The sequence below is a fragment of the Babylonia areolata genome, chromosome 15 (genome assembly GCF_041734735.1).
Source record: "Babylonia areolata isolate BAREFJ2019XMU chromosome 15, ASM4173473v1, whole genome shotgun sequence".
Lineage (NCBI taxonomy): Eukaryota > Metazoa > Mollusca > Gastropoda > Neogastropoda > Buccinidae > Babylonia > Babylonia areolata.
In genome coordinates, this window is record NC_134890.1 from 30,850,448 (window position 1) to 30,875,775 (window position 25,328).

The window sequence follows — 25,328 nt, forward strand, 5'->3', positions numbered from 1 at the left end:
CCTTTACCCACCAGGCGCCGTCACCGAGATTCGAACCCGGGACCCTCAGATTGAAAGTCCAACGCTTTAACCACTCGGCTATTGCGCCCGTTGGCAAGGAGTTCAACACTGGATGTTTCAGTGGCCCTAATCACACGCTGCTCACTCAGCCCCCCTCGCTCCCACCCAAACCTCCTCTCCCCCAGCCCCACCCCCAACCCCTCCCCATACATAGTCACACCAGTGTTCATCTGTCACCTTACTTTTCAGCAGTCCACAGGGGGCAGCTGTTGATGGTAGGTTGCCAGGAGGCCATGTGCACCCACTCCAAAGGAGACTCTGCACTGCTGCTGATTCCCATCACTGGTGTTCAGTACTGCCTGCTCTGATTCAACATGTGAAAGATACCACCTGCTAAGTCATGTACTGATAATATTTGCTCAGTTGCAGAGCCAAACTGAGTAAATTCAATGTCCCCTCCAGAGTGTAGACAGCCCCACCATGAATCTGCTGACACTGAAGACCGTGACATGAACTCCTCATGCAAAGAATTGGAGGTAGATTGAAACTGAGGTCACCATGAGAGCAATACTTGAAAGGCCACAGGATTTTTTTTTTTTTTATTTTTTTTTTTCAAATTTGATGACAAATGAGGATAAGGCTGATGATGATGCTACTGGGGTCCATTTCAAATTTCCGGGACTATGTGACCAGGCTGGCTGTACTCTGCACTTCCTTTCACAATATAACCCAGCATCAGTCAGGTCCAAGAGAAACAGACACCTGCAGTGATGGTTAGGAAATTGATTTTGAGCAACACTTCCCATTTGAGCCTTTTGCACACTCAACTCTGTGTGCAATCCAGCCATAGGCTTAAAAAAAAATTTTTTTTTTACTCTGCTAGGACTTGAATCCATGTCCTCATGTCCTCCCAGTTGTCTGTTCACAATGCAGACCACTTCACCACAGTGGCTAGTTATGCTGGGTGTTCAATACAGTGCCTTGTTACACTAGGTGTTTCTTATTAGGGGTAGGGAATGTCAATGTTTGGTATACGCAATTTATTCAGAGCTGGGAAGAAAACACAACTTAATCTTAGTAAATTCATAAAACTTGGAAAGGTTGTGTGACTTTTGTTACACCTAAAACATACTTGTCAGTATGTTTAAGTTTGATTTTTGTTGCAAATCATCATTAGCGTGCGTGTGTGTGCTTGCACAGGTGTGCGTTTTTGTGTGTTTCGGAGATATTGTTGGACTGAAGTTGTGATTCAGTGAGTATGTATTGTTATTGTATCCTCCACACCCCAAAAGGTGCAAAAGGATTAAATTTCTTTGAATCTTTGAATCTTCTTTGATACAGACCACCTTAGGACATGTCCGAACCAGGTCAATTTTCAAACTTGCTATTGTTCGGACTGCCTGTGTCAATAATACACACTGCTGTTTCCAATATTGTTCACAATCCAGTGGAGTATTGTTGCTTTCTGGGTTTTCCGACACATTAATGAAGTAACTGCCACCTTGAACTCCAGTCACCGATATTACACTGCTCGTACTGTGGATCCTGCTGCTCATGTTCCTGGGTGCACTGGGCTCAACTTTGGGTCACTTTTTCCCTGTCAGATTGCTGTGGTAACTGCAAAACTCATGAAAATGGTTCATCATTGCCACTTTTATATGTTGGCTGCAAAAACGGTGTGTGTGTGTGTGTTTGTGTGTGCTGCATGCATGCGGTTATGGGTGTATATACAAGTATTGTATTGTATTGTATTGTATTGCATTGCATTGTATTGTATTGTATTGTATTGCTCTTTCTCAGATTTCTCTGTGTGAAATTCCGGCTGCTCTCTCCAGGGAAAGTGTGTTGCTACAGTAAAGCACAACCCCTTTCTTTGTGTACATAATATGTGTAAGTGAGTTGCATGCATGTTGGTGTACATGTGCATGTGCATTTGAACATATGTTTGCGTATTTCTGTATGTATGTGTGTATATATGTGCAGGTATGTTTGCACTGCGTGTGTGGGAGAAAGTGTGCTCAAGCATGCATGCATTCTCAATTGATGGTGGTTTCTGGGAATGCTGAACCATTTTCATCATTATTACAGTCAATTTTCATCATAGAACCGAGTGTAAACATTACTCTCAATCTCACCCAAAACATCACACACACACACACACACACACACACACACACACACACACACACACACACAGAAACCTGGTTAACATTGTATTTTGATAACTCCAGCTTAGAACCTTATGTTCTTAATAAAAAAAAAAAAACAAAAGTAAAGACCAAATCTCCAGAACAAAATCATAATGAAAGTATTAATAATAAATATTTGAGCATACACATGACAACACCAAAATTTTTTAACATAATATTATGATAATAAATCTAAAATGTATCATAAAACAATGTCTAAAACAAGAGAGAGAGAGAGTATTACCTCATTCACGTAAAATACGGAATGTAAAGGAAATAATGAACCAGGCTGGCAGACAATGGACTGACACCAGAAACACCAACCATGAGCATCATTTTGTATCTAATGACTACATCTGCTTAGAAACACATGGAAGCTGTAGTTGTCAAATGCTGATATCCATAGCAACACAACACTGTTGCAGACAGCAAACGTTTAACAATAAACTTCAAATAATAAAAGCAATAGAAAAAAAAACCAGTACTTTCAAAGTCATTTGATGTGTTCTTCATCACTGGCAACACACACTGCATTGCTGAAGATCTCTTCTTCTTCTTCTCTACAAATGTATACATAAATAAACAAAAATAAACTGATTTGATCTGCACTGTACTGAACCAGCTAAACTTTTAAGCGACATGATATACCGGAGATTAAAACATACTACAGATCCAGTACACATGAATCCCTGGTGTATCTTACCTCTTGTGACATGAAATTTGGATATGAATTCGTTGCTCGCATTACAATAATCAACATCAGGTTCCTAAACATGTACACATGTCACCAGTATCATTGGAGGAATAGTGATATGTATTGTTTATCAAATAAGATTTGGGAGTGATATGAAATGTTGTTAATAAGGTTTATTAAAAGTTTTTGATTTTAAATCATGGATTTTAGGTTAAATTTTCACGCACATATTCATTAGACATACAGTTCTCTTTGTTTTTTAAATAATTACAATGTTAACTTTACAAAATCTACACACTACCCTGTAAAAACAACTTCGTACAGATCAAGTATCATACACATTTTCAGGTTCACCTGAACAACGATAAAGAATAATGTAACAAAGCACGTAAGTCATTCTTTCATACCCCTAGAGTCTTCAAAACAATATCTATAACAAGCAGTTTGATAAAACAGAATCCATTTGTAATTCCCACAGAAAAGAATGACAGACATGCAGTCAAACAAGCCGGAACAAGGATCAAAGACTGACATGGAAAACAGATTCAGCTGTAAGTCTTCACACAGACGCTTGGGTAAGACTGGAACCTGGTCTCTGCATGCCCCGTTTTAGCACAAAACACACAAGCAGAGAATGACACACACTGCCTCAACTCAGTCTGGGGCTGCTCACATTCTGTGTAGTCTTCATGTTTCACAGAAGTTCTGTATCAGAGTCATGATCACCATGGCATACTGAACATATTATTTCCTTTCCTTACGACGTTTCACTTTCATTTGATTATCTGAGCTGCTGGAAAAAAACAAAAACGTGATGGAGTTAACTGCTGGAAAATAGGGAAGCAGATTCAGTTAAAGATTATTTTCTATGTCTCAGTGTGTTTTATTTATAGATGTTATAAATTCTTCATTGGTCTGAATAAAAAACTTGGTAAATATCAAGTAGCATAATTTCAATCACACTTTTACTGCCAAAACCTTAAATGCATCACTGAAAGCAGACAGGATTGTTCTTCCGGTTTTTTCCCTTTTGCTTTTCTTTTTTGTGAAGCGCAGCCAACCATAGAGGCCATATCAAGGGTGTAAAACATGATAAAAGCTGAGCAAAAAGTGAGACAAAGACCCACCATTCATAGAGACAGGAGATACATAAAATGATTGCATCATAACGCTGGAACAGACCAGAACCAAAAGGAATGCATCATGAAAATGCTGAGACATGAGCAAGCTGACAGTGTGGCTGAAGCAACAACCATTAAACTACTCAGAAGATACACTTCACTAACCACCAACTGATCTAACAACAAACTGCTCAGAAGATGTACAACATTGCAGTCGCACTGATCCAGTAATCATACAACACTGCAGTCGCACTGATCCAGTAATCATACAACACTGCAGTCGCACTGATCCAGTAATCATACAACACTGCAGTCGCACTGATCCAGTAATCATACAACACTGCAGTCGCACTGATCCAGTAATCATACAACACTGCAGTCGCACTGATCCAGTAATCATACAACACTGCAGTCGCACTGATCCAGTAATCATACAACACTGCAGTCGCACTGATCCAGTAATCATACTAGCCAAGCTATCATGAGCATTCCATACCAGTAAGGAGCTGGATGAACAGACTAACCAATGTCATTTTTTAAAATAAATAATACTTATGTGATTGATAATTTTGTAATTTTCCTATCTGATATCATGACAATCATGTATGTATTATCTGACATCCCTTGCGCTTGCCCCTTGTTCCTATTTTTAGCTACCTTACTTTATTGCTTTGGGAGTGGGGTGCATTCACTGCAATGTGTTTCAGTCTTGTGCAATATGCAGTGGCGTGCAAGGATAGGCCAACAAACAACACCTCAATAATTTCCTGTGTATTTTTTTTACACACTGGTGCAATCTCTTTGTGTCCTATTACTCTACTGTGATGCAATGTGCAATGAACAAAGTGTGACCATTAAAACTGCAAATCCTTCATTGCTTTTCCACAGAAGTACACCTATTTAAAGCTATGTACATTCACATTTACAAACACACACACACACACGCGCACAAGTCAAATAAATCATGAACACAACTGTTCAAACACATCAGGAATTTTTCAAAGGTACAAGGGTGAATTTAATATCACTCAGTGCTTTCCTTCTTCTTCTTTTTTTCTTGGGGGCTGGAGGGGGGGTGGGGGTGGGGGGGTTGTTTTGTTTCATAACATGTCTAACTAATAATACAAACAAACACATAACATGTCTGCCAAAAAACACAAACACATAACATGTCTAACTAAAAAACCCAGTCATGTATATAATATACAAAAAAATACACACAATAAATATACACTAGAAAAGTTCAAGTCTACAAACCCCCAAAATATGTAGTGTAAAAATAGGAAATAAAAAGAACATTAGTTTACTTGTTTTAAAAACATAAACAAGTAGCCTGCAAGAACTCCTCCATGCTCTTAGATCCTGACGGACAGTCTGAGCTCAGGTTCACAAGGCACTCTTCAACGTCTTCTGTTCTCTGCAACATCGTTTACGAGTTCGTTCCCCAATCTGTTCCCCAAGTGTTCATCTGTGTGTGTGTGTGTGTGTGTGTGTGTGTGTGTGTGCCGTGGAAGCTGCGATACATAGACTAGACATGAGTGTGTGGAGGAGGGGGGTAGAGGAGGTGCAGGGTAATGTGTGTGGTGTGTGTGTGTGTGTTGGAGCTCATGTACGTTTATATGTATTTGACTGTGCTTTCATATCTGTGAAACTGCATGTTTGGTGCATATCTGTTATGCATGTGTGGGTGTATGTGTGAATGTGTGTCTTCATGTTTTACATTTATTTGCTTATTTATCATCATTGTTGTCTTATTTATTTATTTATTTATTATTATTTTATTATTATTATCATTACTACTACCTTTTTTATATCATAATTATTATTTATTTATTCATTTATTTATGTAAGATTATCTATTATTTATTCACTTTTTTTTCTTTTTTTTTTTCTTCTCAAGGCCTGACTAAGCGTGTTGGGTTACGCTGCTGGTCAGGCATCTGCTTGGCAGATGTGGTGTAGCGTGTATGGATTTGTCCGAACGCAGTGACGCCTCCTTGAGCTACTGAAACTGAAACTGAAACTCCCCAATCTGGTCCTGAAGCACTGTAGTGGCAGCTAGTGCCTCATCCTGTCACAAAGCCGCAATTACACTCCAGATGTCAGGGTGGTGGTGGTGGTGACTAATGAGTGTGCAGAATGAGTTGTTTCACCCCTCATCTATGTTGTTAGTGCAGTTGCATCTGTTGATGGTATGGCAGACTTGAAGACGTTCCATACCTCATGAGAAAGATTTGGAGCACAGTGACACAGGTGAAGTTTCTGTTTCAGTTTTTGTAGCTCAAGGAGGCGTAATTGTGTTTGGACAAATCCATATACGCTACACCACATCTGCCAAGCAGATGCCTGACCAGCAGCGTAACCCAACGCGTTTAGTCATGCCTTGAGAAAAATTTTTTTTTTAAATATATAAAAATAAAATAAAATAAATAAATAAAATAATAATAATAATAGATAAATACATTAAAAAAAACTACTACTAATAATAATAATATGGATAAGGTGCAAAAACTTGATCAAGTCAACTATAGGTGTACAAATATATATATATATATAATAAAATAAATAAATATATAAATAAATAAATAACTAAATAATAATAATATAAAATGAAAAAATAATAATAAATAATAATAATAATAAAATAGATAAATAAATAAATAAGGTGAAGTGTGTTATGGAAGTCGTCGCAGCAGAAGGTTCCAGAAATGTATGTCAGTCAAACGTAGTTAACAAGATCTATCTTCCAGTCCTTAGACAATTAACTAAAGAATGCTGCGCACTCTTTTGTAACTGTGTCATGACATCCTTCTTCTGTTTTTTTTGTTTGTTTGTTTTGTTTTGTTTTTCTTTTTCTTCTCTATGTCAGTTTGGTGATAGATGAAACGCAAATACCCACTTCTACATAACATTGACAGTGACATGACTGGGGTTTTGTCCAGCTTTCAGATAACTGGTTGGGGTTTTGTCTGTTGGGGTTTTGTCCCCTTGGGTTTTTGTCCTGCTGGGGGTTTTGTCATGGATTCCAGAAAAGTCGGAGGCAGACGACGACACACCACGGAAAACCAGAAATCATGAAAGAAACTGAAGAAAGCTTGAATGAAAAAAAAAATCACCAAAAATACAAAAGCAAAGTAGTCTTAATTATGTCTCAGCTGCATCACTTTTGATGGATTTGCTCATAGTTTCCTTTTCATGACCAGACGTGTTTCCAAAAATCCTTATTCAACAAACTGACCAAAACCATGCAAATACATTTTACAGCAGCTGCCCTTCACGTACCCCTCCAAAAACCTTCCCACAAGTCATATTTCATTCAGCATGGTGTTCAATATATGTTGTTCTCTCTCTCTCTCTAATTTAACACATCTTTAGTGTTTCCAATTACCAATCTGTGTAGCATTAAAAAAAAAAAAAAAGACAAAAACAAATACATACACAGTAACAGACAGACTTACTCCATTACACTTTTAACTTCTCCTTTTTGGTCGCGCATTCCAACCCTGCCCCCCCCCCCTCCCCCCACCCCCTTCCCCCCATACACCCTTCTTTTCTTTCTTTCTGTCTTTCTTCCTCTCTCTCTCTCTCTCCCCTGCCATTCTCTTTAATTCAATAATGTAGGTGAGAAGGAACAACCAGAATGTCAGACAAGAAGACAATAAAAAAAAAAAAATCACATTCAAAGAAGTCTGTCAAATTAACTTTTTTTTTTTTTTTTTTTAAATTTCCAAGAACAGACGGACGGATGCTAAAAATGCAGAACACAAATATCACACAGTATTGCAACCTTCAGGCTCTGCTGGACCAAAGAACAATGGGTCAACGCTTGCACAACCGAAATCTTAAAAACCGAAGTCAAACAGGAAAACGACAGGCACTTGCAAATGAAATCATTACAGCCATTTCTACATTGGAATGTCAGCTTGATGATGATGGTGGGTGGCCCGCAGCCAGTGTGCAGTGACAGATGATGGTATGCATTCCTCTCTATTCATCATCCAAAGACTCGTATCTGAAGCAGACAAGTCAGCACATTTCTTCTTCCAGAAAGTCATGGGTTACATTATCATATCTGGAAACACACAGTCACGCAGAGACTACACACACATGTTCAGAACAAATACAACCCAGATTCAAGCATGCATGTTGTTTCCTGCTCAAAGCATGAAGCAATGAATTGTGCACACACACACAAAAATGCAAGTGCATGAGTGTATATATTTGCAGATAACTTTGTGTGCTTATATGTATATGTGCTGTGCGCAAGCATGCACCCACAGGTGTTCAGGTGTTTTTTGTGTGAGGATATGTATAAGTGTGTTTAAGTATGTGTGCATGTGCATGTGTGTCAGTGTGTGTGTGTATGTGTGTGTGTGTGTTGTGTGTGTGTGTGTGTGTTGTTGTTGTTGTTGTTGTTGTTGCTATTTAAATGATGCAGTAAAAGTAGACCAATAGTACATAAATGAATAAATAAATAAATGTGAGTGTTACACTGTACGTTTGACAGAAAGATGCAGTGAAAAGAAGAGAGTGTCTATCAATGCATAATACATGTATTATGTATTCAAAAGAGATTGCTTGCAGAAGTGAGTATTCATCTTCATGCACGAGCATGCACACACACACATACACACACACACACACACACACACACACACACACACATGATGCAAGAAATATTGGACTCATAACTTCTATTGTTCAGTTTCTTTAAATCTTTGTTAAATAGTCCAACTGGGTTGCTGTTATCACTTCTTTTTTTTTTTCAAGATTCATGTATATATCTTGGACTTGTCACTGCTAATGTTGCACTGTTTCAAATCTTTGTTGGATAGTCCAGCTGGGTTGTTAAAACGATTTATCCTTTTTTTTTTTCTTTTTTTAAAAATAAGTTTGGAAGTTATTGTTTTAGCGAGATTGTTTAAGTAAATGTTGTGATTTTTTTCCCCTTACCCTTTCCCTCCTTCCTCCCCCCAACCCTCCCTTTTTTTTTTGGTCTAATATCACTTAATGTGGATAGACATTAAATGAATTAAAACACACACACACACACACACACACACACACACACACCCTCTCTCTCTCTCTCTCTCTGTCTCTCTCTCTCTCTTTCACTGATATGTTTTACCAATCCATACTACTCTCCTCCTGACTGGCCAGATAATGGCAACAGGTGCCATGCCTATGAAGGCAACCAAACTGTGTGAATATTCACATTATCTGAAGCAATGAAGTGGACTACCTAACTCATTCTACCCTACAGCAACATGCCTGCTACAACTCCCCTGGACTAGCACTAAACAAGACCACTGCAGAAAAACAAAACAAAACAGGGTGGTTCACGAAAACGGCGAAAATCAATGGAGAATTGTTGATTCGAACAAAGCTTTGTTTTCATGCTTCCAGAATCCGTAAATGGTTCAGTTTACAATACCACGCAAGAATAAGTGAAATTAGAATAGTGTGTTGTTACGAGAACACTCGTACTTGGTCCACAGGGGAAGTAATCATGGTACGAGTTAACTCACTCAGTACGGCCAGCCCTCTCTTCTCCTCTACACAGACCCCTCGGATGTCCAGTGGGTGTCTGAATGACCCAACCTTTAGCTTCCGTCGTCAGAATTGTGGTATTCTTTGTCAACATTCACGTCTTCAGTATAAGAGCCTTCCGCTTGCAATATTTTGATGGTGGTAATTGGGGTGAAACGCTGTTAACGTCGTCTCTTTCGCCGTTCGTATGGAGAGAGTTAACTTGTACCTGGAGTATAATGAAATTAAGTCTTTCACAGTATCAAAAACTGTTTTGTAAATCATGTGTAAAGCATTCTCTCTGATCCCACAGCTCTTGCTGAAGATCAGTGGAAATGTTCCACGCTGCAAGAACTGTCACTGACACAGGTTTCTCAAAATATGCATTGAGATGGGTTGCCAGACAACGCAGGAAGCACTGCAAGACGTCATCTTACTAAAGGGCCGGGTGATCTCACAGCAGAAGGTCCCTTGATTACATCATCTGACGGGTGCAATAGCTGAATGGTTAAAGCGTTGGACTTTCAAACTGAAAGTCCCACGTTTGAATCTCGGTAACAGTGCCTGGCGGGTAAAGGGTGGAGATTTTTCCGATCTCCCAGGTCAACATGTGTGCAGACCTGCCAGTGCCTGAAGCCCCTTCATGTGTTTATCCAAGCAGAAGATCAAATGCGCACGGTAAAGATCCTGTAATCCATGTCAGTATTCCGTAGGTTATGGAAACAAGAACATACCCGAAAACGGAGTATGGTTGCCTAATTGGCAGGGTAAAAAAAAACGGTCATACATGTACAAGCCCACTCATGTACATATGAGTGAATGTGGGAGTTGCAGCCCACGAACGAAGAAGAAGAAAATTACGTCATCTGATTTAGATTCAGGTGAAGGTAACTTACAAACTTCTCTCTCCACTGTCAAAAGCAGTAAAACGAAGAGGTAAAAACCATGTAACAAGATCCACCTGACTTGTATTGCATTGTATTGTATTATATTGCCAAGACCACCATGCCAGGGACTGTGTCAGGAAGAAGGAGACAAGGCAGACAGAGGAAACAATGGGAGATCTTCATTCTTGGGCTGTGACTTCCACGCTCTCTCATATCATACACGAGTGGGCTTTTACGTGTATGACCGTTTTTACCCTCACTATGAAGGCAGTCATACTCCTCCATTTCTGAGGGGTCAGGGATCAGGTTCGATATCGGTCATCGGTCATTGACGCATTTAATTTTGAAATGACCTATTGTTTTTCAAGTTGCCAGGTCACATGACTTATTGTTTTTATGACCAGTCGGTCAACCAAAGTAACCATCTCTCTCTCTCTCTCTCTTTAACGATCGCGATCGCTTTGTCGTCTGCTCCTACAGGAAATGACTATAAACTGGTTTATTAAAATACGGATCCGTGACAAAACGAAATCCGAACGAATCTTTATCGCTGCCTTTCGCGAGCTTCGGCAAGAAGAATTGGCGTTCCCACTTTTGCATTAACCGAGTACATTTTCCTTTAATTTGTGCATTATTAAAGTTTGAAAAAGCCCGGGACGGGTGATATTTGACCTATTGATTTTCAAAATGACCTATTGATTTTATGTTCTTCCGGTCATATGACCTATTGTCTATTGAACCCAACCTGATCTCTGAAGGGTGGAGGGAGGGTGCTTGCCAGGTATGGGTTTTCTTTGTTTTGTTTTTTTTTTTTGCTGCCCCATCATCTACACCATTTCAGTGGCATTACTCCCACACTGCTCATTCTAAGTCCCCCATACACAGCCACACCCGAGTTCGTCTGTCACAGTCACAGTGCCGGCAGTACACAGGGAACATTCGATGTTAGGTCTCCAGGAAGCCACACACCAGAGGAGACCCTGCGCTGCTGCTGTCAGGTATGTTCTTGTTTCCATAACCAATCGAACGCTGACATGGATTATGGGATATTTTCAACAGTGAATGGACAGACACCCCTTTTGTCAGCAGACTGAGGACAGCTGAGGACCTGACCAGATGAAGGGAGCTCATCAAAAACTTGTTGGCCGTGTCCCTACAATCTACTTCTGGCTACAGCGACGAAGTAGCTAAGTAAGTAGGAAAGTATATAAATATAACTGTGTAGACAGCTAAGTGTTTAATACAAAACGATACAAAATATACAGTGGCGCATACACTTAGTCAAGTGCATAACATAACCATACAAGAGAGGCAAGGCCTTCAAGACTCACTTGTGATACACTTTAAAAAAAATCTAATCGTTAAAATGTGTTCTGTATTTGTTATTATAAAGCTTCGCGCTTAAAAAAAAAAAAAGAAGAAAAAAAAAGCCCTGTACACTGAGAGTAAAACACACAAGCTTTTTATGTATTGAGTATAATTTCAAAATGTAATGTTTAAGATGAGAAAGATCAGTTTAAAGCAAATTAAGTCCCCTAACATTAATTACAGAGTAATTTCCCTTTTTTACTCTCTGCACCAAAATGTTTGCAAAATAAATAAAACTTCCATGCTTAGCAAAACAAGTTCCTGTTTGAACAAAAAATGATAATAATGACTGCTCTTGTTGTTGGGTCAGAATAAGAGGTCAAAGTGCCAAGTTTAGAGAATATAAAAAATATAAATATAAGAGTAAATGCAGTTTGCATATAATTAGGCTTCATTTTTTTTTTGTTTTGTGCCCATCCCAGAGCTGCAATATTGTTTTAAGCAAGATGACTGGAAAGAACTGAATTTTTCCTATTTTTATGCCTAATTTGGTGTCAGCTGACAAAGTATTTGCAGAGAAAATGTCAATGTTAAAGTTTACCATGGACACACAGACACACACACACACAGACACACACACACACAGACACACACACACAAACAACCGAACACCGGGTTAAAACATAGACTCACTTTGTTTACACAAGTGAGTCAACAATGTGAACACAGGCTGCAGTGACCCCTGCTTGTAGCTGCACTTACTTTCCCAGGCGCTTGCGTAGCTCTTTGATTTGCTCATTCTTCTTCTGCAGCATGCTCTTCAGGTTCTTGAAGGGAGCAGTCAGACTGACCTTCTTCTCCAGTTCCTGTGAGAAATCATCATCATCATTGTGCTGGCACTGTCTCTTTGACACAGTCACACTAAAAAAAAAAAATAAAAAAAAAATGTGTGGAGTGATGGCCTAGAGGTAACGCGTCCGCCTAGGAAGCGAGAGAATCTGAGGGCGCTGGTTCGAATCACGGCTCAGCCACCGATATTTTCTCCCCCTCCACTAGACCTTGAGTGGTGGTCTGGACGCTAGTCATTCGGATGAGACGATAAACCGAGGTCCCGTGTGCAGCATGCATTTAGCGCACGTAAAACAACCCACGGCAACAAAAGGGTTGTTCCTGGCAAAATTCTGTAGAAAAATCCACTTCGACAGGAAAAACAAATAAAACTGCACGCAGGAAAAATACAAAAAAATGGGTGGCGCTGTAGTGTAGCGATGCGCTCTCCCTGGGGAGAGCAGCCCGAATTTCACACAGAGAAATCTGTTGTGATAAAAAGGAATACAAATACAAATACAAATATTTGTAACAAAGGAATCAGTCAAGGCAATACAATGTGGTTGAGTTAATCGACATTCAATGCTACAAGAATGAGAAAATTAAAGCACAGCACCTTTTTTTTTTTTTTAATATTTAGCATAACTGAATATGTAAAAAGATGATGGATTCATCAATGAACCTATCAATCAATAAACTCAATTTGGAGAAACATTCTAATGGATGATAAATAACAACATAACAGCAACAAAAACAGTTGCTAAGTTTAACACCTGCATTGTCACACTGCACGTATCAAATCATTTACATGTAAACTTTTTTTTTTTTATCATTCACTGTTTATGAAATATAAGATGCTTTTGAATTTCATACACACTCACTTAAGATATAACAAACAAAACCAGCAGCGGTCAAATATAATTTTTACATTAGGCACATCATAAAAAGAAAGCAATATACAGTTAGACACACATGTCCAAAATCTGACAGCCTGCATCTTGAATGTACAATGGAATATGTCTAATGCTAACATCCATATTCTAAATATATTTCTGTTTAATAATTACGATGTAATAATTAATTGCAATGTTTTTAAAAGCGAATATGTGAAATGCTTTTATTTGAGAACATATGTTTATTACTCTTGTTTAATCAAGTAATCCGCGTGTGTAGTGGAGGTGGGGGGGGGGGGGGGGTGCGGGTGTGTGCTGATTATCTGGTTGCGGTTTTCCGCAGTTTATCTTTATTCTTCTCTTATCTGTCTCAATGTGCAGTATAGTAGGCTATGTTTATAATTATATTCAAATAATGTTTCTTAATTCTTTCTGTTTTTACATTAAGAATACTAGTTATTACCTGCAGTGTGTGGATGTATGTATGAAACGGTGTATGTGATATTTTTTACATTTGTATCTTCGTAATATTCGTAAAAGCTGTTGTTGACTTTTACAGTTATGGTCCCCATGTTGTTTACTTGTCTATGTTGTGATAATGCACCTGACCAATTTTCTCCAGTTGGAGATAATAAAGTTATTCTTATCTTATCTTTTCTTCTTCTTCTTCGTTCATGGGCTGCGACTCCCACTTTCACTCATACCTGAGTGGGCGTTTATGTGTATGACCATTTTTATCCCTGCCACGTAGGCAGTCATACTGTGTGATGGTGGGTGCCTGTTGAGTGTTTTCTCGTTTCCATAACCCACTGAACTCTGACATGGATTACAGGGCTTTTAATGTGAATATCTAATCTTCTGCATGCGTACACACACGAAGGGGGTTCAGGCACTGGCAGGTCTGCGCATATGTTGACCTGGGAGATGAGAAAAACTTCCACCCTTTACCCACAATGCGCCGTGACCAGGATTTGAATTTGGGACTCTCAGTTTATGAGTCCAATGCTTTAACCACTCGGCTGCTGCGCCCCTCAGACTGCCTTCAGAGGTTCATTCTCATGCTGCACATTGTAATAAAACCTGTATTGATGCACACATACTAAGGCAGATTGAAGCTCTGATGCATTATATTTTTATATGTGTTCATTCTAAAAAATTTTACAACACCTAGGCACCCGTTCAAAGGACACACATGGCGTCTTTCCCATTTTCAAAGGGTCAGGGATGCATATCTATGCAACATCAGAAGATCTGAGATACACTGTCAAGATGAGAAGGTACCTTCTCAGCCATGGCCAGCATTTCTTTGATTTTCAGCAGCTCATGTTTGGTGCTGCTTAGGTCTCTCTCTGCCCCTTCTGCAGTCTGTTTGCTTTTGTTGCGTTCCTGTAACAAGATTTTTTTTTTTTCAATTTATCAGTCTCAGACTGTTCATACAGTACAAATGAACAGCAAAATAAAAACACAGAAGGGAGGGAGAGACAGTTAATCTATCAACTTTACAAGTCTTCAACCCATTTCCAGTTATATGTGTAAGTAGAGCTGCTCATTAACATTACATGTTGTTCATTCATATACAGATACCATGAAAGACAAAGCAGGACGTTCTGTAAAAATATTAAATGCTTTTCACAGATGACTGCCCTACACTTTATTACTCATCACATATACATGTACACTAATATGCCTGAACACACATGGTACAAACACATACATATGCAGGAGCATACACACACACACACACACACTCGCACTCACACTCACATACAGACACACACAGACACACACACACACGTTTTTCATGACAAACAAATATGATCCTGATTCAAACATACACACTCATACATAGCCATATAATAATAATAATAATAATAATAATGGTACTTGTATAGCGCTAAATCTTGTGCATAAACAAATCAAAGCGCTTTCGCACCAGTCATTCTCACGCAAGCATAACTCTAAAACTGAAAAAAACTAAAAAGACAAGGAAGAGGCAGGGAAGGGAGGCTACTTTGGGAAGAGGTGGGTTTTAAGGCCAGACTTGAAAGAGCTGAGTGTGGAGACTTGACGAAGCGAAAGAGGAAGTTCATTCCAATTGCAAGGTCCAGAGACAGAGAAAGAACGGTGGCCAACAGTCGAGAGTTTGAATCTGGGTATATGTAAGTGGAGTGGATCCGAAGCTGATCGTAGTGAGCGAGATGGAGTGTAGAGGTGAAGGCAGGCACAGAGATAGGAAGGGGCTGATTTGTGAATACATTTGTAGCATAGAGTGCTGATCTTGTACTTTATTCGGTGTGAGACAGGGAGCCAGTGGAGATGTTGCAAAAGAGGAGTGGTGTGCTCAGATCTTTTCTTTCTGAGGACGAGTCGGGCAGCAGAATTTTGTATGCGCTGAAGGGACTGAATGGATGAAGCAGGCAAACCAGACAATAGAGAGTTACAGTAGTCAAGGCGAGAGAGAATGAGAGAAACGACAAGTCTAGATGTTGCGTCAGTGGACAGATATTTCCGGATGGAACTGATGCGCCGCAGTTGACAGTAGCAGGATTGACATGTCTGATTGATAAATGTTTGCATGGACAGTGTGTTGTCAAGGACAACGCCGAGGTTCCTGACTGAAGTGGACAGAGGGATGGATGTACTGCCAAGTTTGATTGTATTAGTTGTAATGGAAGAGAGTTTTTGTTTAGTTCCTATGATCATTGCTTCAGTTTTGTCCGCGTTCAATTGTAACTTATTTAGAGTCATCCAATTTTGAATATCCAGGAAGCAGTTAGATGTTTCTTGCAAGAGCGACAACAGTTTTTCAGGTGTATCACTCTTCTGGAGTTGAGTGTCATCAGCGTAAGAATGATGACTGACATTATGGCGGTTGATAATTTCAGCGAGAGGAGCAGTGTACAGTGTGAAGAGCACTGGGCCTAAAACAGATCCCTGTGGGACTCCATGTTCAATTTTAACGGGTTCAGACTGGAAATTATCAACAATGACAGACTGGAATCGATCAGTGAGATACGATTTGAACCAGTTTAGAACAGTGCCGTTGATACCAAATGTATAATGAAGACGGGAAAGAAGGATTGAATGGTCTATCGTGTCAAAGGCGGCTGACAAGTCGAGAAGAGTGAGAAGGGAGATCTGTCCTGAGTCGGACGCTAGAAGTAGGTTATTCAGGATGTGGAGGAGAGTGGTTTCGGTGCTGTGGTCAGCACGATAGGCAGACTGAAATGGGTGGATGAGATTGTTGAAACAAAGGTGATTGTTGAGCTGCTTCAGGACGGCTTTTTCAAGGAGTTTGGACAGGAATGGAAGATTAGAAACTGGTCGATAGTTTTTCAAAATGTTTGCGTCAAGGTTGGATTTCTTCAGAAGAGGCCGGACTATTGCAGTTTTGAAAGTGGATGGAAACGTTCCAGAGAGAAGGGATGAGTTGACAATGTTGGTGATTGTGGGGAGAAGCTGTGAGACACACTGAGAAAAAACAGAGGCTGGTATAGGATCGAGCTCACAGGATTTTATTGTCATTTCTTTGAGGATTTCGTGGACATCTGTTTCAGTTAATGGATTAAAGGAATGGAGAGGAGTGCCGTTGAATTGAGGATCAGGATGAGTAGGTTGGAAAGGCATTTGGTCTAAGATGGTACGAATATTCTGGACTTTGTCAAAAAAGAAAGAAGAGAAGACATTGGGGAGTTCAGATAAAGTGTAGGCAGAAGGAAGAGGAGTCTTTTTATCAAACACAAACAAATGCACTCACACATGCATACAACTCAAAGCAGGAGACACATACACACACACACACACACACACACACACACAGTTTCAGTTTCAGTTTTTCAATGAGGCATCACTGCATTTGGACAAATCCATATACGCTACACCACATCTGCTAGACAGATGCTTGACCAGCAGCATAACCCAGGCTTAGTCAGGCCTAGAGTGCATGCTTATACATTTGTGTACCTATCAGAGTGGATTTCTTCTTCTACACAATTTTTCCAGTGGACAACACTCTCGTTGCCTTGGGTTCTTTTTCAGTGCGCCAAGTACACACAGGATCTCGGGTTATCATCTCATCCAAAAGACTAGATGCTCAGTTTGATATTCCAGTCAAACTTGGGAGAAAGGACGAGAGCGGGATTCGAACTCACACCATCACAGACTCACTGTACTGGCAGCTTAACCATTCTGCCGCCTTCCTCCATAAACACACACACACACTCTCACACGCACACACACTCACACACACACACACAGAGTGCCACAGACAAAGACCAACTACTCACAGCCTCTATCTGTGACTCCAGATTGGACATGTGTTTCCTCAGAGCCTCCATCTCCTCATCACTACCCTGCAACATCATCATTCAGCATTAGGAATATGCAGACCACCCAAAGCGGCGAGGTGGTAGAGCTGAAGCCGTGTGTTGGCGGTGCTCATAGCACACATATATATATATCTATACACACACATCCTTAGGTCCTTCAACTGCGACACCTGCCTGTGCCACGCCCACACACTTCATGCTCACTTTCAGACAGTATCAAAGGGGTTAACAGTTGGCCCACAGAGCAAGGGGGGAGGGGGTGTGAGCACCGTTCATAATTTGCCTGAAGATGATAGCTGTTTGATCAATGCCAGATTGCTTTTCTAAAACCAAGGTGAACACATGTAATTCAAGGCTTGCACAAAACTGTTCACCCCCTTCATCACTCTATCTCTCCTCTCTGGCCTGAACAAGTGGATGATTTGTCTTTGAGTTCAACTCTAGGTCAGCCACACAGCTATTCTTGACCTCCTGCTCCATTTTCTTTCCTTTGCTGACTACGTCTAACTCTTCAATTTCTTTTCTTTCTTTTCAATCGCCAAAGACGTGGAACAAGCTCCCTGATAACCTCCGTCATTCTGATTCCCTCGCATCTTTTAAATCTCGTCTCAAAACTCACCTTTTCCATCAGCAATAAGTTCAATTGCAGCATGTCCACTTCCTTTGCGTTAGCTGTGCTTGACTATGTGTGTATACATATGTATGTGTACATAACTACATGCATGTATATGAATGTGTATTGTGTGTGCATGTGTTTATGTAAGTTTGTGCCTGCCTATGTGTGCGTATGTGTTAGGGTAGCTGTTAGATACACATGTATGTTAAAATGTATGTATGCAGTGTGTGTGTGTGTGTGTGTGTGTGTGTGTGTGTGTGTGTGTGTGTAGTCACATTTTGGTGTGTGTATGTAACATTGATGTAATGTTTTATGTTAACAAAAGCGTTTTTGTAAAGCACCTAGAGCAGATTTCTGGATAGTGTGCTGTATAAGTATCCATTATTATTATTCAATTACCCTCAGCCCCCATCCTCTCTGCAGATTGTCAGTCTAACTTTCAGTCTTACCAAGCAAACAATCTGACAAAACTTTGTCACTCTCAGCTTTAAATTTATCATCATGAATGACTAGTAAAGCTTCTGCAAGATCTTTGGGTGGCAAAATTTCTAACATTTTTGTTGGTTTGTTTTTACATACTGCTGTTTCAAGCCCACTAAGGCTAGGTTGTGGTTCTTTGTCTGCTATTCTGAAAGCATCTGAGAGGGGGTACTGACAATAACATCCAGAAATTACCATACAAAGTGTGATGGCTGTTGCTCCTTGTAGATAATGAAAGTAGACATATCAAGCAGTATATATATATATATACGACAATGATAATGATGATGATCCATTGAGCAGAAAAGAGGCAAGCGTAATGTATGGTGGTAACGAGGCCAGTGGCACTGTCGGTTCCCATCCCCCAAAACCCTGCCTGTGATCTTACCACTCGGCCCATGGCACCTTTGGCCAGTTCCAGTTCTGATGTCAGTGATCCCTGACTGGCCATCATCAGAGCAAACTGCAAAACAAACCAGACATCAGCACATTCCATTCTCTTCGTCACAACATTTAAGTCATAAGGATTAAAAACAGTAGTCGTAAACTTAATTTTACCATAATTCAATACACTCAAGCTTAGGATTAAAAACAACAGTCATAAACTATATTCTACCACTATCTAATACACTCAGACTTCGGATTAAAAACAACAGTCATAAACTAAATTCTACCATAATTTAATACACTCAAACTTAGGATGAAAAACAGCAGTCATAAACTAAATTCCACCATTATCTAATACACTCAAACTTAGGATTAAAAACAGTAGTCGTAAACTAAATTCTACCATAATCTAATACACTCAAACTTAGGACTAAAGACAACAGTCATAAGCTAAATTCTACCATAATTCAGCACACTCATCAAAAAAATAAAAGAAAAAAAAATCATTCAAGCAGTCAGGACTAAAGATGACAGTAGTAAACTAAATTCTGCTATGACATATTCTGGAGACTGGTTATCAAAAGTGGAGGGGGGCAATATCTAATTGGTGGCCATATGTTGGCTCAAAAAACAAAAAACAACCAATAAGCAGACTTACTTCCTCTTATCATTCTCAGCAAGGACAAGTGAAAACCCACACACTACACAGACATGAAGATACGGATCAACAGGAAGGAGACATATAATGACAATAGTTAAAACTGTCCACCAGCCTTAAGAGAATAGCTTGACATTGTTCATTATAAATATGATGCAAGTATACATGTGTGTGTGTGTGTGTGTGTGTGTGTGTGTGTGTGTGTGTGTGTGTGAATGTGCATGCATGTGTGCGTGCGTGCGTGCATGCATGTGTGTGTGTGTGTGTGTGTGTACCTGTGTTTTTGAACCTCTGTGTGTGCATGTGTATTTATGTTTCCATACATGAGTGTGGGGATGTTTGTACATAATCATATGCATGCATGTGTGTGTGTGTGTGTGTGTGTGTGTGTGTGCATATGCATGTGTGTGTAGATGCGTGTGTGTGTGTGCAAATCTCTCCATATGCATTATGAATAAAACAAAATCAATACAGGACAAAAAAAAAACAACATATTTCATGTGCTCTTCATTCAGCAGGTCAAATCAAAACCCAAACACTTTGACGGTGATTCAAAGTTCTGGCAGTAACAGAAAGCTTTAGACACATGCTGCAACACTCACATCTTTGTCCACCTTCATCAAGTGCGCCTTCATTTTCTCGTTCTGCGCCAGAAGCTCCTCAATTTTCTGCAATGTTAAAGTAAGGCAACGCATCAGGTATGCCACTGTTTTCTTCTAGTTTTCTCTTTGTGTGTATGTTTGTGTGCTTGTGTATGCATATGTGTGTGTTCATGAATGTGTACAAATACGTCTTTCTTCATGTGTGTGTCTGGATATGAGTATGTGCGTTATGTGTGTGTGAGAGAGAGTGTGGGTGTCCGTTTGTGTGTGTGTGTTTGCGATGTAAATAAGCCACAAAATTTTTGACTTCTTTATACTTCCAAATTATTGAGAGCAAGTCTGCCTCATTTTACTGCAGAACTATCAATTTTGTTGTCAGACGGGTCATACACAATCTGATATAGATGGACTTTAGACAATTTCACATGGCTGATGATGACTGAAGATACTTATAATGATTCATGTGTGGCTGGGTTAGGCGACAGTTCAAGCCCCAGCACAATGTCAGTAGACCTACTAGCACCTTGATACCTTTCCTTTTGTGAAAAATAAATAATAAATGATTTCACAGGGTTAATACATATATCACTGAAAGATCCTGGTACTGATGAAAATGTTTGTCTTTTACAGTACAATAAAATGGTCAAATACATAAAAATTCAGTTCTTGTTGGGGGGCAGGGGAGGTAGGGGGGGATAGTTTGGACTGCTTTCACTGGGATTACACTGAACAGGATGGCATCTCATTATGTATTCAGCTGCTCCTGCACACACACACACAAAAAAAAAAGAGTCAAAGATGAGAATGATGGCAGGGATGCCCACATGAAGTATCCTGCAAATGCCAAGGACTGACCATGTGTAGCAAAGCCGTGCCACCTGTCTCGTTCACAGGCTCCAACATCTTGGGTACGAACTCTGTATCCCGCTTGGCCCCTGAGAACTCTCTCTCCTCAAACTCCTTGATCTGTTCCAGAAGTTCTCTGTGAAAAAAAACCAACCAGTAAAGACATAAGAATATGTCCATCTGCTATCTAATCATTTAAAAGAAAACAGAACATAAACAAACAAATGTAACATTTATCATTTACATCTCCTCTATCAGTATGGTGAATTCACTTGCCACAATGACCTCATACATATATATATATATATATACATACATATATATATATATATATATATATATATATTGGTGCTTTAACTTGGTGACATTAGTACCGGTAATCAGCAAGGAGTACTAGCAGCAGCAGTAGTAGAAGAATAGAAGTAGTAGTTTTTCTTCTTCTTTGATTTCATTAGCTGGGCTGTAGGGTCAGGCTGATCTCTGATATCACCTTTTAACTCCACTGAGCTGTGTACAAGCTACAACAAAGTGATAATGATAAATACTGACAAATACAAACATGGAAAATAATGGTCCAAAAGGAGCATGCATCCATCCATATGCTTCCTTCTCACACATCAATTCACACCATCATCATCATCGTATCGTTACTGTCACTGCCAATCTGCATCCAAAATAAACCAAGGTCCCGTGTGCAGTATGCACTTAGCGCACGTAAAAGAACCCACGGCAACAAAAGGGTTGTTCCTGGCAAAATTCTGTAGAAAAATCCACTTTGATAGGGAAAAGAAAAAAAATAAAACTGCATGCAGGAAAAAATACTAAAAAAAAAAAAAAGGGTGGCGCTGTAGTGTAGCAACGCACTCTCCCTGGGGAGATCAGCCCGAATTTCACACAGAAATCTGTTGTGATAAAAAGAAATATAAATACAAATACAAAGATGCTGGCTTTTGAATCATATACGCCACTTGATGGAACACTTACTGCTTCATCAGCATATTACCATTTAACTCATCAGTACTGCCATATTTATCAAGGTCCCTCAAACAAACCTGTTAAGCTTTCAGTTTCAGCCTGTTGGTAAATCATCATCATCACTATCACTGTCATCACCTTCACCAACATTCTCCTGAACACCACCATAACCATGCCTTTTCGTTCAAACAGTCACCTGTTCTCCAGTTCAGAGATATCGGCCTGCAGTTTTAGGTGCCATTTTTCAGCCTGCTGGAACATCTGCCGCATCATGAGGACGTTGGTGTGGGCTGTGTTGATCAGCTCCGATTCCACCTCGCTTCGCACCACGGTCAGCAGTCCATCCAGCATTTCCGTCACTTCATCAATGGTGAAAGTCTCATCGGTCAGTCTGTAACAGCCAAAGACTTGTAGTTAGGTAGTTGCATGTATGTGCGTGTCCAGACAGGGGTATGTATGTAAGTGTGAATGTGAATGTGTGTGTGTGTGTGTGTGTGTGTGTGTGTGTGTGTGTGTGACTTGTATGTGTACATGTGCAAGGAAAGAATTGTCAGATCTCCATAGTTCATTCATGGTGACGTGAATATGCAGAAAGCTCATCTTCATACAAAACAAATTCAAAACCTCATGTTCCTATCCTACTGACAAAGGAGGCAAACAAAATTTAATAAAACATGTACATCTTTGTGACTGTATCTAGTCACTTATCTTTTTCACTTACCTGCTGTCTTTGAGTTCCTCAAAACACAGGTCGACAGCTCTTAATCTCTGACCTCTTTGATACCGAGCAAAACGAATGTAGTTGATCACCTGGTTCTGGTGATGTTCATTCACCCCTAGTTCCGCCTGCACATCAGTAAAAAGGTGGAGAGATTTCCAGCCTCCTAAGTCAGCATCATATCAGCACTCTTAAGCTGTGTACACACATACGCAAGATCAAACATACACAGAAAGATCCCTTAATCAGCTCTCAGGGCTTGACGGTTTAGGTTATGGGTCCTTCTTCATTGGTGGTCATCAGTAGGGGTCACTCACTTCAGTGAATAAATTATACAGGAAAACAACATGTTCTGGTGTGATGATTGACTGTATATGTGGTGTTGAATAATGTTTACATCTTGAACAATTCTTACCAAAAGTAAAGTTTGGGCAAAAACTTTGCAAAATAAAATGCAAAATGTCACATGAAAATGGCAACGGAAACAGGAAAATGAACCCTATTGATGAACATTTCAATACAGTTCATTTTATGCATCTGAACAAAGTAACGAAACCCAAACCTCAACTTAGCATCTTTAAAGCACAATGACACCGGACACTGACTGATGCTTATTTTTCAACATTGTTGGTGTTGCATTCATCCAGAGTGTTCAACACGGTCCTACTCAAAAGCAAAGCCACAAACGGAAGTTGGTATGGTTGCAAGGTTATTGCAACCAAACCCCTCTTTATGTTTTTCATGCAACTTTGCTTTAAATATCAATTAACAGAAATTGGCATTTGATTAAATTGTGTGTATCACAACCATCACAAGCCAAACACTGTATCAGTGGACATTTTTCTTCCCGATAAAATCAACACTGACAAGAAATCATTCATGCCTGGAAAATTCAATCTTCAATATTCCAATAATAACAGTAATAATAACAATAATAGACAGATAGTACTTAAACGGCACAAACCCCTCATATAATGGGCTCTAAGCACCTCAAATGAAACATATACAATGGTGCATAATAACATACCTCTTAACATGAAAAGTACAACTACCCACATATGTGTTTTTATATACACCATGACAATAGTACTACAAATTGCAACTATATGTGAACACACACACCAAGTAGGCTCAAAATATGCCCTGTTAAATATCAATTTAAGTAACTGGCTCACTTAACAGCACTCTGACTGTTTCCAAACAGTACACACATGACACTGAAGAGCACGCTTGCTCTGCGATACACGTCTTATGTTTCATTAGCTCGATCTGCTCTGTATTGTTATCTAAAATCGAACTTTAAAATGCACTTTCTTCATCATATGAGCATAATCTGGGTAATGCAGTCTAATAAAATAAAGTCTATATAACCACTTTTTTAGGTGCTTGAACAATTTGCGTTGCAGCAACTAAAACTCTTAAAGTAACTGAACTGGTGTTGACAACATAATCATGTAATCCTACAATAAACATAATGCTATGGTTGAATTAAAACACAGAAAAAGGTCAATCCTCCACGTTCTGTATATATTTTCCAAGCGATGAAAAACATAATTTCAAAATAAGATCCTACCATTGTTATATCAACGTGGATGACCTCAGCACGAAACTGAAGAATTAAGCAAGTCCAAGCCCGAAAACTGCTCTTTTCCAACTGTGTTTGTGGACGGATGCGATGATATGTTAGTCCCGAGGTAAAAGTTGTATGCAACAATTGCCATACTCATTTGCTATTTGCACATAATTTTCCGAAATAACTTAACTCCAAATACCAGACATGATCGTCGAGAGAGAATGTGCTTGATTGTTAAACTTTTCGTTTTTTTACTTATTCTATCTTTATTTTGATAATCATGACATCGCAGTAGCGTGCTTGAAACCACAGGCGCCAGACATTTTATTAACTAAATAAAAGATAAATGAATAATTATAGACAGAAAGATAGACAAATAAATAGATAAACATGTATGTAATTGAAATAATATGTAGTTATATAGTAAACAAGTAAGCGGGTGCGTATTTTTGCATTTATTTGCATTTTATACGAATAATAGATGAAACAAAATAACATTATATTACTTATGATATTAAAAAAAAAATTAAAAAAATAAAAACAATCAAACAAGAAAGAAAGGGGAGACTGAACAAAATGAGACCGGTTGACAAAAGGGGCTGCCGGAAAAGAAAATACTGACTCAGTGAAAGACTCAGCAAAGAAAGGAAGGGGAAATAAAAGAAAAGTTAATATAAGACTAATGATAAAAACAAC

General features: G+C 39.3%; 1 protein-coding gene across 1 annotated transcript; it reads right to left on the bottom strand.

Annotated features, from left to right (window-relative positions):
- Positions 1 to 6,484: 6,484 nt before the first annotated feature.
- Positions 6,485 to 24,767, bottom strand: LOC143290261 (leucine zipper transcription factor-like protein 1). The gene is made up of 10 exons (XM_076599601.1): positions 24,633 to 24,767; positions 23,063 to 23,187; positions 22,538 to 22,732; positions 21,376 to 21,502; positions 20,521 to 20,586; positions 19,262 to 19,336; positions 17,736 to 17,801; positions 14,731 to 14,835; positions 12,491 to 12,594; positions 6,485 to 8,016 (listed from the first exon to the last, which is right to left on the bottom strand). Exons 1-10 carry the CDS (start codon positions 24,633 to 24,635, stop codon positions 7,992 to 7,994), a joined length of 891 nt encoding a protein of 296 aa, XP_076455716.1. The 5' UTR covers positions 24,636 to 24,767; the 3' UTR covers positions 6,485 to 7,991.
- Positions 24,768 to 25,328: the final 561 nt, after the last annotated feature.